This window comes from Melospiza melodia, chromosome 1 (genome assembly GCF_035770615.1).
Source record: "Melospiza melodia melodia isolate bMelMel2 chromosome 1, bMelMel2.pri, whole genome shotgun sequence".
Lineage (NCBI taxonomy): Eukaryota > Metazoa > Chordata > Aves > Passeriformes > Passerellidae > Melospiza > Melospiza melodia.
Genome location: NC_086194.1, coordinates 79,518,518 through 79,532,104, shown reverse-complemented (window position 1 = coordinate 79,532,104; position 13,587 = coordinate 79,518,518). Strand labels below are relative to the sequence as shown.

Here is a 13,587-nt window from a genome sequence, read left to right as displayed (position 1 = left end):
AACAAAAGGTAGAAGAGTGATGATTAGAGGAAAAGATTGCACTCTTCACAACCTCCTCCAGGTATATAATTATTCAGCTTTAATAACAACAATCCAGTAATATAACTCTTCAACACATTGAATTAGTTCAGAAAGTGCTAACTATAATAATAAGGACAACATTGCTTTCCATATTTTCTTCATTGTTATATTTTAGGATGATTGTCTGGGTTCATTTCTAAGTAAAGCTTCAGCTTTGCATCCAAAAGGCCTTGTCAGAACTATAGAAATTCTATAATATAGAAATTCCTTGTCAGAATTATATAAATTCTGGCCTTACCAGAATTATAGAAAGACAGGCTGAACAAAATCTTTTGACATCTGCTTTACACCTTCAGCATTAACCTTTCTTTGTGACTTTTGTTTCTTCTACCTAAACTATGGGTAAATAGTGCCAGCCAAAAATAAAGGTTTAAAAATAAAGGTTTGAAATTGAAATCCAATAAAAATAAAGGTTTGAAATTTAAATCCAATAACATTTCTCTATTCAAAATTACTTCTGTACTATACCAAACTAAATTTGTGCGATAAAATCATAGCAACAAATATTATGGTTTTCTGGTTATCATGATTCCACTCATGAAAATGCACTGAGTATCAGCAACTATGCTCTGAAAGAGTGAAAGAGTCAATATAGGATGAGAAATATTGATTTTAGTGTTTTGGAATATCAAGCAGCAGCAAACAGAGGAACACTTTTTTTTAAAACATGATGAGTCAGAGCAGACTTCCTGATCAATCACAGGAGGCAACAGAAGAGGCAGTAAGGACAGGAAGCCTCTGAGACCCACATTGCTGGTGGCAACTGCAGAAGCCTGGAAATGGATGGGTTCCACTGCAGACCTCAGTTTTCCTCTAACACTTATTTTCATGGTATGAGAAGTGGTTCTTGAAGGAACCATATCCCCTCCATTCACATAGGGGGCCAGGTGAAATGAGAAGGAAACCAAGGTCGACTTTTCAGTGCAGCTCCATCAATGTGCTATCAGCCAGATGCTTACTGGTGAGGCCTGGCCCTGAGCCACAGCTGTCCAGGTCAGCTCTAAATATTTCAACAGTGCTGAAACTGAACTAACTCTTGATTTGCTTACTTTTTTGTCAAGCTACATAAAGTTGGTTTAGTTGTAGCCACATAGCCCTTAAGAAAACTTCCTTCCAACTTTGATGGATAAGTCCATTGGACTTCTGTAGCCCAAGAAGTATGGTTCTTGGCTACACAATGGTTAAATGAATGACCCTGACCTGGAGAGTAATCTAAGTGCCCTGTGGTTTACTCAGATCACTGATCTCTATTGCTCTATCTACATCAAGCCAATATCTATATTACAACAGCTGGCAGTGTTATTTATTTTAGTTCCGCAATGCCAACTGCAATTGATAGGTCTGCTTACAATAGCTCTTTTCTATATTGAAAGCTTACTATGAAAGATGAGAGACTGAGTCAACAAAACACACTTGGATAATTTAATGTCTATCTCAGCAAACTTACTGCAAACAAATGTCCTGTTCTTACACAAACATTTGTGAGATAGGAAGAATTCAATGTCATACATAGTGACGTATACTTCCCCACACGTTTCATTAACTGTATCAAAATACAGTACACCAAGTTCTCAGAGAAATCTTCTGATTAACAATACAGAGGATTTGACAGCTGTTGATGTACCTCCCCAGAACACCTATATTACAAATGTATATAAAGCCATAAATGCTCTCAATTTCTTAAAAGAGCTTACTTCTAAAACCCGAAAGTACTTAGAGAAGGAAATGGGACTCTATATGGACTTGTAATACACCTAAAGCTATACAGATTCTACCAGGCTCTATACATTTCTGTAATACATGGTAAAAGTACTTCATACAGGGGATCAGGAGGATTCAGAGGATGCACTTTAGGTTTCTTCAGACATAGCTACATGTTTGAGAGGTGCATGGACTGGGATTAGTGTACATAGGGAGCCATGCAGCCTCCAGCAAGTGTCATTAGTTTATGTCAGCTTCAATAATCTTTTTATGTTCTTTATATGTACTGTTCCCCCTCTGAGGCTGTCCTAGTGGTTTTTTCAAGTGTTAATGAACTATGGAGCAACACATTGAGGTTCATTTTTTCTGCAAACAGAGCTGTTTAGTCACTGATAAGAATTAAGGTCCCACAGTGGCATCGTGGCAGGGCTGTGAGAAAGAACATGAATTTTACATCAGCATTTCTATCACAGCTATTGAGCAGTTCCCCAGGAACTCCAACAGAATTGAGATAAAGTGTAGAGCTGCTGACAGTCCCACTACAAGCAGGACTTCGACCACAACCAACATTTTTATAATTCTAAGTTTATAATTCTGCTCATCCAAGATTCAGGATCCAAGATCCTAGTATTCTGCATGGATTCCCAGTAAAGTCAGTAAAGAAAAAACACTTCAGGTAGGACGGGTGAGACGGGTGATGTGGCCTATTGGATGAAAATTAATGCTATATTTGCTATTGGTAGCAGAAGCCTAACTGGAAGCCCAGTTGTTTCACTCAAAAAAGGTTATGTGTAGCTCAGCTTTATGATAATGATGGCGCCAAGCCCTCAACACAGATTTCTCAGCTGGGTATTTTCTCTTGCAATTACAAAACACTTCTTACTGCCCTTATATGTATTCCTGTGGACACGTCTGGCTGTTTTAGGCACCTCCACCTCTCAGAGGTGAAGTTTCCTGCAGTCACTCACAGTTCCTCCAGATTTTAATGTTATTACACCAGGCCAACTATTAAGAATTTTGCTGTTAGCTCCGAGTGGGATTCATCCTAACCTCCAGCCTTCATTACTGCATATAGTACTGTTTTTGCAAAGGCTGATGTACACACAGCAAAACTAACTGAAAATATACCTGCACACTGGAGATTTTTTATGGGATTCTATTTTTTTACCCTTTATTTCTTCCAGAGTCAGTGCTCTGGTTTGTATAGCGGACAACTATCAGGAAATTACTCTCCCCTACATACTGTTGTGCCTCAGGTGCTATGCTGTGTTAAATATTCCCAGTTTTGTATTTCTCTGCTAGTTTCTATTTCATGTTCACAACTTCTATAGAAATCGCCTAAAGAGTTTGTGCGAGATGCTCAATATGATCTCACAACTCTTGCAGTTAAGCTCTTTACCCACTTTCTTCCAATCTAACATTTTCAAAACGAAATAATTTGATAGAGACATATTGAGATTCTTTTGTTTTGAGGAATAGACTTATGACCTGAATGTGAGCAGCAGAATTGCCAGTGTGTTAACCACTTGTGCCCTCTTCTCTGTAAAGGGGAGTTACAGACATCAATGCTCGACATGCACACTTACCTCAGGTATTGCTATGACTGGTCCTGGTGGTCCTGGTGGTCCAGGCGGTCCCACAATACTGTTCCCATCCTGTCCTGGTTCACCCTATTTCAAAAGCATTACATGTGGAAAACCCATACACTAAGCACTACATTTCACATAGGTTTCTCGAAGAGTGAAATCCACACAATCTCACCCGAGGTCCTGGGTCACCCTTCTCTCCTTTTGGACCCTTCAGGTGACAAAAAAAAAAATAAAAAAGAGCATAAGTGATTTAAAAGGGGAAATTATGAAATGTGTTCTCCCTTACTTCACAAAAAGCACAGCAGTGAGTTTCATGTACAGAACGATCAATTCCCAGCTGTCTCAAAACACACATGGGGCCAACTAGTTTCAACTCAGATCTTCTGAAGGTTTGATGGTTAAAAGTATTTCCCAGAACTTTGACAGAGTTCACAGACAACTAGAGTTACAATGGACACAAAACATTTCATTAGCTGGGAATTAATCCAGTGAACGTTTCTTTCACTGCACTGAAATCAGCCATCTCTGGCTGTGCTGTCCTTTTCCAGCATCAACAACATCAGCTGTGCCCAGGATTTCCCAGGAGACCAGACAGGAGAAGACAGGGAAGCTAAACTGTCATCTCTCTGCCAGTTTATATCTAAGCTTGATCAGCCCCTCTGTAGAACTCCCTGTGCTGGAAATGCAGATGCTTGTCTGGCACAAGTGAGAGGAAAGTGCCAGAGGATGAGCTGTGGGACTTCCCAGGCAAAGCACACTGTAATCCTTGAGGGTCTTAAGCATGAGAAATACATTAAAATCACCTATGAGCTTGCTGGCTTTCCTCTAATTAAAGGCAGAGCTGAGTAATTAAAAGCAGAAGGAGCATTGAGAAATCAGAACTAGCCTCTGGAGGTGCCTGTATCTCTTCTGACTGATGAGGGAGGCATGGGCAAGGTACAGTCTGCTTCTGTGTTTTTTGTCTGAGGTAACTGCTCCAGGTTACATAGGAAAAACACAGCCCCAGCTCTTCACACTCTGCTAGCAAGCGCTGATCCTGCTGACCTATAAGAGGTAGGTTTGGGAGCCAGTGTGCGTCAGTGATCAGAGAGGGTGATACTTACCACTACTCCGGGATGCCCAGCAATGCCAGGAAGGCCTGGTTTTCCATCTGTGCCTGGCATCCCCTGCCACAAAGAACACACAGTTATTCTCACTAAACATTCAGTTTTACACAAGCAGGAGGCTGCCACTGGGGAGAGTCACAATATGGCTCTGAACGGGCTGGTGGGCAGGTTTGGGGGAGACTCATTATCTCATTAGTCATCTGCTCTCTCCACTCCTTCTGCTCTTTCCCCCTCTCCAGAGCAGGCTTATGGCTTTTTTTCCCCTGCAGCTTCAATAGTTTTTCACTGCTTCCACCCCTGCTTAGCAAAAGGATGAATTTTGTTGCTTTCCCTCAAAATACATTTGATGAGTTATTTCCACCCTTCAGTTAAGTGACTGTCAATCTGGAGGAAGAGAAGGGATGTAGACATTGGCATTGGATGTAGACAGGAGACAGTATGTGGGGCAAACCCACCCCCTGCTGTATTTGGATACAGGCCTGTATATGACTGCTGGAGTCTGACAGCTACTCTGCTCTATGGGAAAAACAGAAGCACTAAGGATAGTGCAGTTTGCCCTGAGAAAAATGGATAAAAGAAGGTTCTAAATTCTTAAAGGACCAGATAAACAGTGAGCTACACTTTTTGCATCTGTTCTTCTCTGCATCATATGAAAGAGCAAAGGAAATGACACAGAGCAGCCTAATGATTCATCCAAAGGAACAATTATTCTTGTTAGCTTGTTTTTCTGGTGGGGTTTTTGGGTGTTTGTTTTGTATGTGGTTTTGAGGGGTTTTTTTAGGTTTTTTTTTTTGCTTTGAGGTTTTTTTTTTAATATGCCGGAGATTTTTTTTGTTTCATTTTGTTTTTGGAAAATACTGTTTTGTTTCCAACTTTTTGCTCTGTTTGAAGAAAATGCTTTTTGGATTTTAACAGTAGATAGTACCACCATAAGAGATTTAATGTTCCTGCTTCATTAAGAAAGGACATTTCTGCTATTTCTGTTTTTGCCAGTGATCAGTGAAGCACGTGGGTCAGGAATAAAGTATGATTTCAGAAGTACTCTGTTTTTCATTTTATAAACAATTTTATAGGATAAAGGGTGTCTGACTGGTAATGGAATTTAGGCATCAAAGCAGCTACTGGGATTGTGGTATCTGCATGAGCAGTAACAATGGTACTTGGGACATAAATTTCTCAAGTGCTTATGGAAAATTATAAGTATCTATCTGCAGCAAACGTAAATGGGCAGAGGAAATAACCTTGGAACAACAGCTATTCTGCAACAGAATGTTGTAATTTCAGGCACGTTGATACTTGCAGGATAGCTTCCTACCATTACAAATGCTGAAAATTTTCTCCCATTCATTTTCCTAATGAAATTTAAATGGGAAGAAAAGATTCAGGATAGGTAAGATGTTTTAATGCAACTGATGTATCCAGAGACATCCTTATTTCTAATTCCCATCATATTTTAAGAATGTAGCTTATTGCTCAGGTACAAGAGAACAAATATCTTTTTTAGTTTGAGGGTTAAAGGGATAAATTGCCTATTTTCAAAATAATCCTGTAGTCACTCCAATTAAAATATACACATATTTCAAATGCACTCTCACATAAAACAATAATAATTAGTAGAACAAGGACCTCAGAAGAAAGGACATGTAGGAATAATAAATAAAATATTCTATAGTCTCAAACTGGTTAATAAGACTTAAACTACTGTCCTGTGTGTCAATGCATCAGCTTTAATTATCATGCTGACAAATATCTATGTGAAATGACAACACTCATAATATGCACAGCAGATGGAATTTATGGCAAGAAGAGTCCTGCTACATTGTTGGTATTTTTAAAAAATAAACAAGCAGATGCTGCTAGAAGACTGTGATAATACTCTTGTAAACACTTATCAAGCATAACTGCATTTATCTTGTTTCCTAGAGTAAATTTTGATTTCAAGGCTGTCCCAAATGCAGGAGAAGGCTATTTTATTTTATTTTATTTTATTTTATTTTATTTTATTTTATTTTATTTTATTTTATTTTATTTTATTTTATTTTATTTTATTTATTTTATTTTATTTTATTTTATTTTTAAAATTTTTCCATGAGTCACATCAGCGCTCTCTGCTGGCTTATGGCTGCAAAAGGCAGTCAGGTCAGACAGGGACCAGCAAGGAGCAGCACAGTCCCAAACAGGAGTTTTGGGAAGGGCTCCAAGAGGAGTTCAAAGCAGAACAGGCAGGGATTAAGACAGACATGAGCCTCCGACTGTAGCACAGACCTGTGGGGTGCTCTGGGGTGGGGTGAGAGCTACACACCACCATATGAAGGAACAGAGGCACATGGAAGTGAATTTTCTAAGCTTTGCTGATTTTTATCTTCCTTCTGGTGAAAATGCGCAGGGCTTCGCAAGATGCCTTTAAAGACAAGCACCTTTGAGATGCAATTTTAGACACAATTTTAACCACATTTTAGACAGAAGTCGTAAGCACTAGGTTATACAGGCTCCTGATACTCACAACTCACCAGAGAAAGGGGTTTGTGAAGCCATCCTGGGCTTTAATATGCTGACAGAGCAAGAAATGTTCATTAAGTGCATTTTCTAAGTGCATGAAGAGATGAAAAGAAACAACTGAGGTTTTAGATCTCCCCACCTTTGAACCTGGGGGACCTATATTGCCTCTTTCTCCCTGAAACAGAGACGCAGGAGGGCTCAAGTATTAAAGTGAGCAGTAATTGCAAGGATTTTAAACATGTATGCTACTTTCCTTAAAAACAAAGGAACCCAATGGAGTAAAACAATCAGAAAAAGTATGGCATATTTTTGGTAAAGTGTTGCTCGGTATACATTTGTGATTTTATTCTGAGATTTTAATCACTCAGTTGCCACCCACATCTGAAGTTTGTGGTCATGACTCATTATTTTTGCTGAGCATCAACCGAGCCATCTTCCTGAAGCCTCATTTTGACGTCTGAAATCAGCTCATGGTAACATTCCCCAGTTCTACCACTGCAGCCATGACCTTGCACCTCAACAAAGGACTCACCGTCTTCCTCCAAACCAGCTAACACAGTCCTCTCACACTGCTGCTCTCTCCACCTCACCAGGCACTGTGTCAAACCACGAGTGAAATATTGAACATTGCACTGTTCCACCTTTGGGACTGATTCTGCAGGATTTTAGCCCTGAGTAGACACAGTTCCTCAATTTTTTAACAGACAGAGAACATCCACTGCAGTTTATTTCTTTGGAGACAGAGAATATAAACTGGGATAATCAGCCATTGCCTCAAATGTTATGTTTATGCTTACTGCTTTTTGGGAGTTCATATATTCAAGAGTGTATGAAGACTCTAGACTCTTTTTAAATGAAAACCACTTTTTATAATAATAAAAGTGAAAGCAGAATTTGGATTGATCCATGCTTACTTGCTAGGAAAGAGAAAAAATTTGATCATAGCTAGTCTTCTCTGACAGCTGTACTTGTCTGGGGTGTTTGAAGGATGAAAGATACATGAAACAGAACTATCCTTCAATTCCTCGTGATGCATTAGCTCTTGGTTTTGGGAAGTGGGTGGTTGTTGTATTTTGCCACTGTTGCCTAGTGAAGTCATTTATAATCATGAAAAGTGGGTGTAAAATTCATCCCCATGAGAATGATAGTGTATTATAACCACTTTATAATAATTTTGCCATAGTATACGTGGTTTTGTAAGATGTTAGGCATGTTCCTTTCAGTTTCTCCTGTATCTTGGGGAAGAATGACTCAGGATTAAACCAAGGTGATGGTGAGGTCTCTTGGCCAAGGTTTATGACTATCTCTATCACTCCAGCCCATTTCCTAGGAATCTTGCTACCTCAATTTCTGAAATCTTTGTGAAGCAGAATTTCTTAGATACAAAATTTCTAGCTAAGGGCAGAGAATAACTTCTTAAAAAAAAAAAAAATTCAGTCAGCATGAAGACTTGGCACCTACACATGTGCACAGAGCAGCTTCATGTGAGAGCACATCTATTCTTGCCAGTCCTGCAAGTATCATTCACCAAGATGTGCTGTGCAAATTGTGTTTTTTTCACTCATAAGAAATGTGCTCCAGCAGCAGCAGGAGTAGTACACTATGGAGGGACTTTTTTCAGCCCTAGAAGCTGAGGTTTACAGAGTTTAGACAGAGGCGGCTGGCCAGATCTTTGGTGGCTGTTGTGCTATGAATTAGGTGTTTGCAGGTACTGCTGGCAATGGGCAGTCAGTGATTAGTGCTGGGTGTAAGTTCAGGTGAAAATTTCACAGTGAGAGGATAGGCACTGCCACTTCTCATCTTCCACTTCCTGCTCTTTCAATGTTACTGTTATTTCCCAGGGCAATGAAGACCTTAAATTTCTTTAACTTCACATTTAAGGTGTTGTCATGGTGTACTGTTACCCTGAGTGGTAGTCGAGCTTTACATAGGAATAGGAAAAGCCTTTTCCCGTCTAAAGACCCATTCTGCAAATCTGCCCTCTTCTTCTGTGATTTTTCATCTCTCTATTTTTTGCCTCATCGTTTACACAACCAGTAGCAGCATCAAAGTGCAAAAATTCAGGCACTGCTAAGCTCAAATAAAACCAAGGCAAAATAGTCATTGCTCCTCCCTTCTTCCCCCCAGCGCCTTCCAGAATGTTTTCCTATCACTTTCTGGGATCAGAAGGCCTCGTCATGCAAATATCTCTTTCAACAGCATACATGTAACCTCTCTGAGACCACAGTGATATATAAATGAGCAAAAAGAGAAAATGCCAGATGTCCAAAAAAAATTTAACAAAGACGTGATGGAATGTAATAGCCCAGTTAGTATCTACTCACTGCTCTTGTTGGATGTGAAATAATTTTAATACTACACAGTCTGCATAGATATCCAGTGCAAATGGGAACAAAATTTGTCCCAGCTTAATCTATATATGAATCTTAAAGGAAAGCTATTATGTTCAGGCAAATTCTGGGAATGTAGAAATAAAAAAAATATGAAAAAAATATGCTAAAGCAATATAGGTTATCTTTCAAATATTTTTACCTTTGGTCCTAATGGTCCACGCTGTCCAGGTCTTCCTGCAGAACCCTATAAAAATTTACTTGTAAATCCACATGGCACTTAAAAATAAATTTTTTTCAGAAAAAAAATGTAACTCGCTACCGCGACTGTTACAAAAACAATGCTGGAGACCGGTAGTGTTAATGGAGAGCAATAAAATGCACCTTTTCTTACAAATACAACTTCAGTGCTGTCACTGCATACAATACATGTTTTTAGAAAATATTAGAAATAAATTTGTCCAAATTTAGCATTTGTTGTGATGTATTGCTTTCAACTGCTTACAGTTTTTTGAATTTGCATTCTTGACTAAAATTAAGATATGCTACCAGTTTAGAGGCAGCACAGTCTTGCTAAGTTTAAAAGCAGTTTCCTAAAAGGTTTGTTTCAAAAATAATTTGGAAATTCAAGTTCCTCTTGTCTCTATATGGTGACATGGGTTGCAAAGAACAATTATGGCTCTTTGATGGTAAAATGGACAACAGTTCATTATTGGACATTGTAGAAATTTGAATGGAAGAGAAAGGAATTTGACAAAGTGATTGAATTGTCTTTATCTGGAACATGAAGGCAGATATAAATGGAATTACTAAAAAATGAGAAAACACCAATGAAACTTTACACTGATCTGTGGAAGAAAAAAATAGAAACCCTGGAAACAAGAACTGAACTGTCAGAAAAAAATAATATTTCTCCTTTAAAACCCAATTACTATTTTCTGATAAAAGGTTAATAGAAATCTCAACAGATATGAAGACAGTGCCAATAAATGTAATTTATCTCTCAGCTGTTTTGAGTTGCTACCCCCTTTGAAGCAGATTCTCAGTTTTCACTTAAGCACCACTGGGTACTCTGGAGTTGTGATAAGGTGTAAATGGCTGATAGTGCAGTACCACTAAGTATGTAAAAGCATTTTCATAATTTCAGCAAAATTCTTATTTTTCTTATCTCCTTTTTCTCATCTCTCTTCTGTACTGACTCAAACTTTGCACAGTAATTAACCAGCAATATGAAAATTTTGTTCAACTGCAACAAGACATTTTTTGAATATTTATAGCTGAGTGACTTGGAAACAATGCCTGTTATAAAACCAATGTGAAAGTAAGGCTGTGACTAAGGCAGGTCAGAATGTGGAATTTTGGCCCTGCTTGTGGATACCTTCTTGTTTCAGCGAACAGATTCAATACTTATTTTTCTAACTGTATTTTTGTACTATTTTTAGTATCTAGGAAAAGACATAAGAGGGGGCAAAGTTCTCTAAGCTATCAGCTACAGTTTCAGTGACTCACAATTACTAGTAATTTAAACCAACACAGTAAAGAGCTGCTCAAAGTCACTCCTGCCTTCAGTGTTCAGTCGGCGTCTGATGATTCACGGAATCACAGGCATAGGATTGTACAGGCCTGTGGAGGCCATCTAATTCAATCACCCCCTGGATGCAGAACTGTCACCAGCTTCAGATCAGGTCAGCCATGTTTCTGTCCAGCAAAGCCTCAATAACTCCAAGACCAGACCTTCTGCAACCTCTCTGGGCAACTGCTCCAACCTTCTAGTGAACAGTCGTCTCCTAAGGCTTAGCCTGAACATCCCAACCTGCAAATTGTGACCACTGTCCCTTGCTGAACCATCTGGCACTACAAGGAACAGTTCAGCTCCATCATACTTGCAGCTGCCCCTCAGACTCATTAAGTAGCTACTGGATCGTGCCTTTGTCTCCTCTTGTTGCCAGACTAAACCACTGGAACTCCTGCTATTGTTAAGAATGACAATAAATCCAAATTATCTGGTTGATACTGATAGATTATATTCCCATATTCCCTACTTGATGATTGAAGTGGTCCACACTAGCAAAAAGTCTCCTGAGACACAATGAAAGAGAAAAAAGCATTCCTTTTTTCTGTAACATTGCTTCCACACTACTGGGAAAAATTTTTTAGTTTAAAAGTGGCATGTTGTATTACGCACATTTGTTTGCCAAACAATAACATTTCAGTTTAATCTTCATATGTGTGAGTCACTTTCATATAAGAGAAAGGAATCTATTAGGGTGAAGGGAGAAACAGAGAGCTAGATAACATAAAACCCCTTATTTCACCCTTTGATATATCAAAAATATACCAAAGCAGAATAAAAAAAAAACATTAGCTAATGAGGTGTCAGAGAAATTCAGACTCTTTGGAGGACACAGTTATTTTAATGACATTTTAGGGCAAGTGAATCCATTTGAATGTGGTGACTCTCAATCTATAGCTGACTCCAAAGAGCAGAATGGAGGAAACTTTTGTTTGGAAAAAAGCCCAAAACAAACCAAACAACTCAGCAACAATTTATATTCCCCTCCCTTAAAACATCCACTCACCTTTGGTTCCCTTGGTCTGGGAATTCTTGATTCACTTAAGAGGTCGATGCTACCTGATCCTTCCATATCCTAATGGAAGAGACAAAATGCTACAGAATTTAAGAATTTATCTTATGGGGTTTTTTTCTGGTTGTGTTGTTTTGGTTTTTTTCCAACTGCTCTGTTTTCTGAAGTTCTGTAAAAAATGGGAAACATACTGAACACAAATATTTTAATCTTTTCTCATTAATTTTTTTTCAGAGAAAAATGGATAATATTCTGGAGATAGGCTTTGCTCAAATGTGATAAAAACATGCTGGTCATCCTTACAGAAACTCTGGTCTTTACTGTCTTGCCAACTTGACACCATTGCTCCAGCACTTCAGGCAGAAGAGCATCAAGCAGAAGTGAGACAGTTTGTACTGTGTTTAAGCACACTTTTAAGCAGTATTTTTCTGTGTAGCATTTACCTGCCACCCAGCTACTGAAGCACTAATGACTAGTAAGGGTTACCAAAACTGATTTATGTCGGGGAGAACTTGCAGTTTAAAGGCAGCAATCACTTTTTATCAATAGAGGTTCTTCCCAATTCTCACAGTCAAATATTGAACTCCTGCCTAAAATACTGCTTTCTGAAATGAAACAGAAAAAAATTCCACCATCAAATTGTAGAATTAATTATGTTGAAGGGTCTCTCAGAGGCTGCCTGGGCCAACTTCCCGTCAAAAGCAATGTCAACACTGAATTCCAATCAAGTTCTTTAGGACATTGGAAATTCAGGCCTTGGAACCTTCCAGAGATTAAGGTTAAGTGTTCTCCTGACTGAGCAAGCTCAGTTCCCTGAGGCTTTCATTACAGGTAATTTGCTCCAGCCCACTGTCTGTTTCCATTGCCCTCTGATAACTTCAGAAATAAGTCTCTGTGTAGTGGCAGTCCTTGAGAGGAAACTACCTATTATTTCCCATGGATATTTTTAGCAGTTTTCAAGGGAACGACACAGAAAGCAGAGCCCTCCCTCCAGCTTTCATTGTTCTATGACATTACAGATACATGGATACGGATTACGGCAGAAGCAGGAGCTACCAGTTCCAAAGCAGTAAAGAAATAAAATTGCAGCCGCCACAATTACTTGCTTCAGGCCCAGAACCTCTCATGTTCCTATCCCCTGGTTTGTGCCTAGTCCAAACTTGTCAGATTGTTCTTCAAAACATCTGCATGAGCCATGCCAGCAGGGAACTGTTCACTTGGTTTTAACTGCAATTTTAGTTGCAGCTGTGCTGACTTAATTGTTTCCTTTTTCTGAAAGAGAAAATCTTAATCTTTGTTTTATTTCCCTACTCACAGCCATACAGCCTTCACATGCAACATCAGCATCGTGTGTTGAACCCCGCTTTCGTTTAGATGATTAAAAGAGCAGAAAATATGCTACTTTCGGGTGCGACTGTGTGGGGAAGGGGCCAAAGATCATGAAGTTGGGACTCCCTGGGACAAAGTCATCAATCAGATGTAAAAACATAACTTTTGTTCCAGAAAATTCCATTTCCCACTTTTCCATTGGAGCTCTCCCTAGAGACCACCCTCTCCCCGTTCCCCTATTGGCGTACCACAGTCACCCCACAAAAAGACCATCCCTGTAACCCCTTCTTAGTGGTCAAACGGCACCCCTGAGCCCGCCTACTCCGTTCCCCTTTTTAAACCCAGTCCCCGCCCGGGCTCGGGGCTT

At 39.2% G+C, this 13,587-nt stretch overlaps 1 protein-coding gene across 7 annotated transcripts in view; it reads right to left on the bottom strand.

Moving 5' to 3' along the window:
• The window catches only part of COL15A1 (collagen type XV alpha 1 chain), a 132,791-nt gene that overhangs the window by 48,459 nt on the left and 70,745 nt on the right, over positions 1-13,587 (bottom strand). For 6 of the 7 annotated variants that reach the window (XM_063159234.1, XM_063159262.1, XM_063159243.1 and 3 more), the window contains 5 exons: positions 11,886-11,954; positions 9,509-9,553; positions 4,475-4,537; positions 3,544-3,579; positions 3,369-3,452 (listed from right to left, as the gene is read on the bottom strand). In XM_063159234.1, coding sequence (XP_063015304.1) covers positions 3,369-3,452; positions 3,544-3,579; positions 4,475-4,537; positions 9,509-9,553; positions 11,886-11,954 — 297 coding nt within the window. The remainder of the gene's footprint in view (positions 1-3,368; positions 3,453-3,543; positions 3,580-4,474; positions 4,538-9,508; positions 9,554-11,885; positions 11,955-13,587) is intronic. The other variant, XM_063159272.1, reaches the window with a different exon arrangement.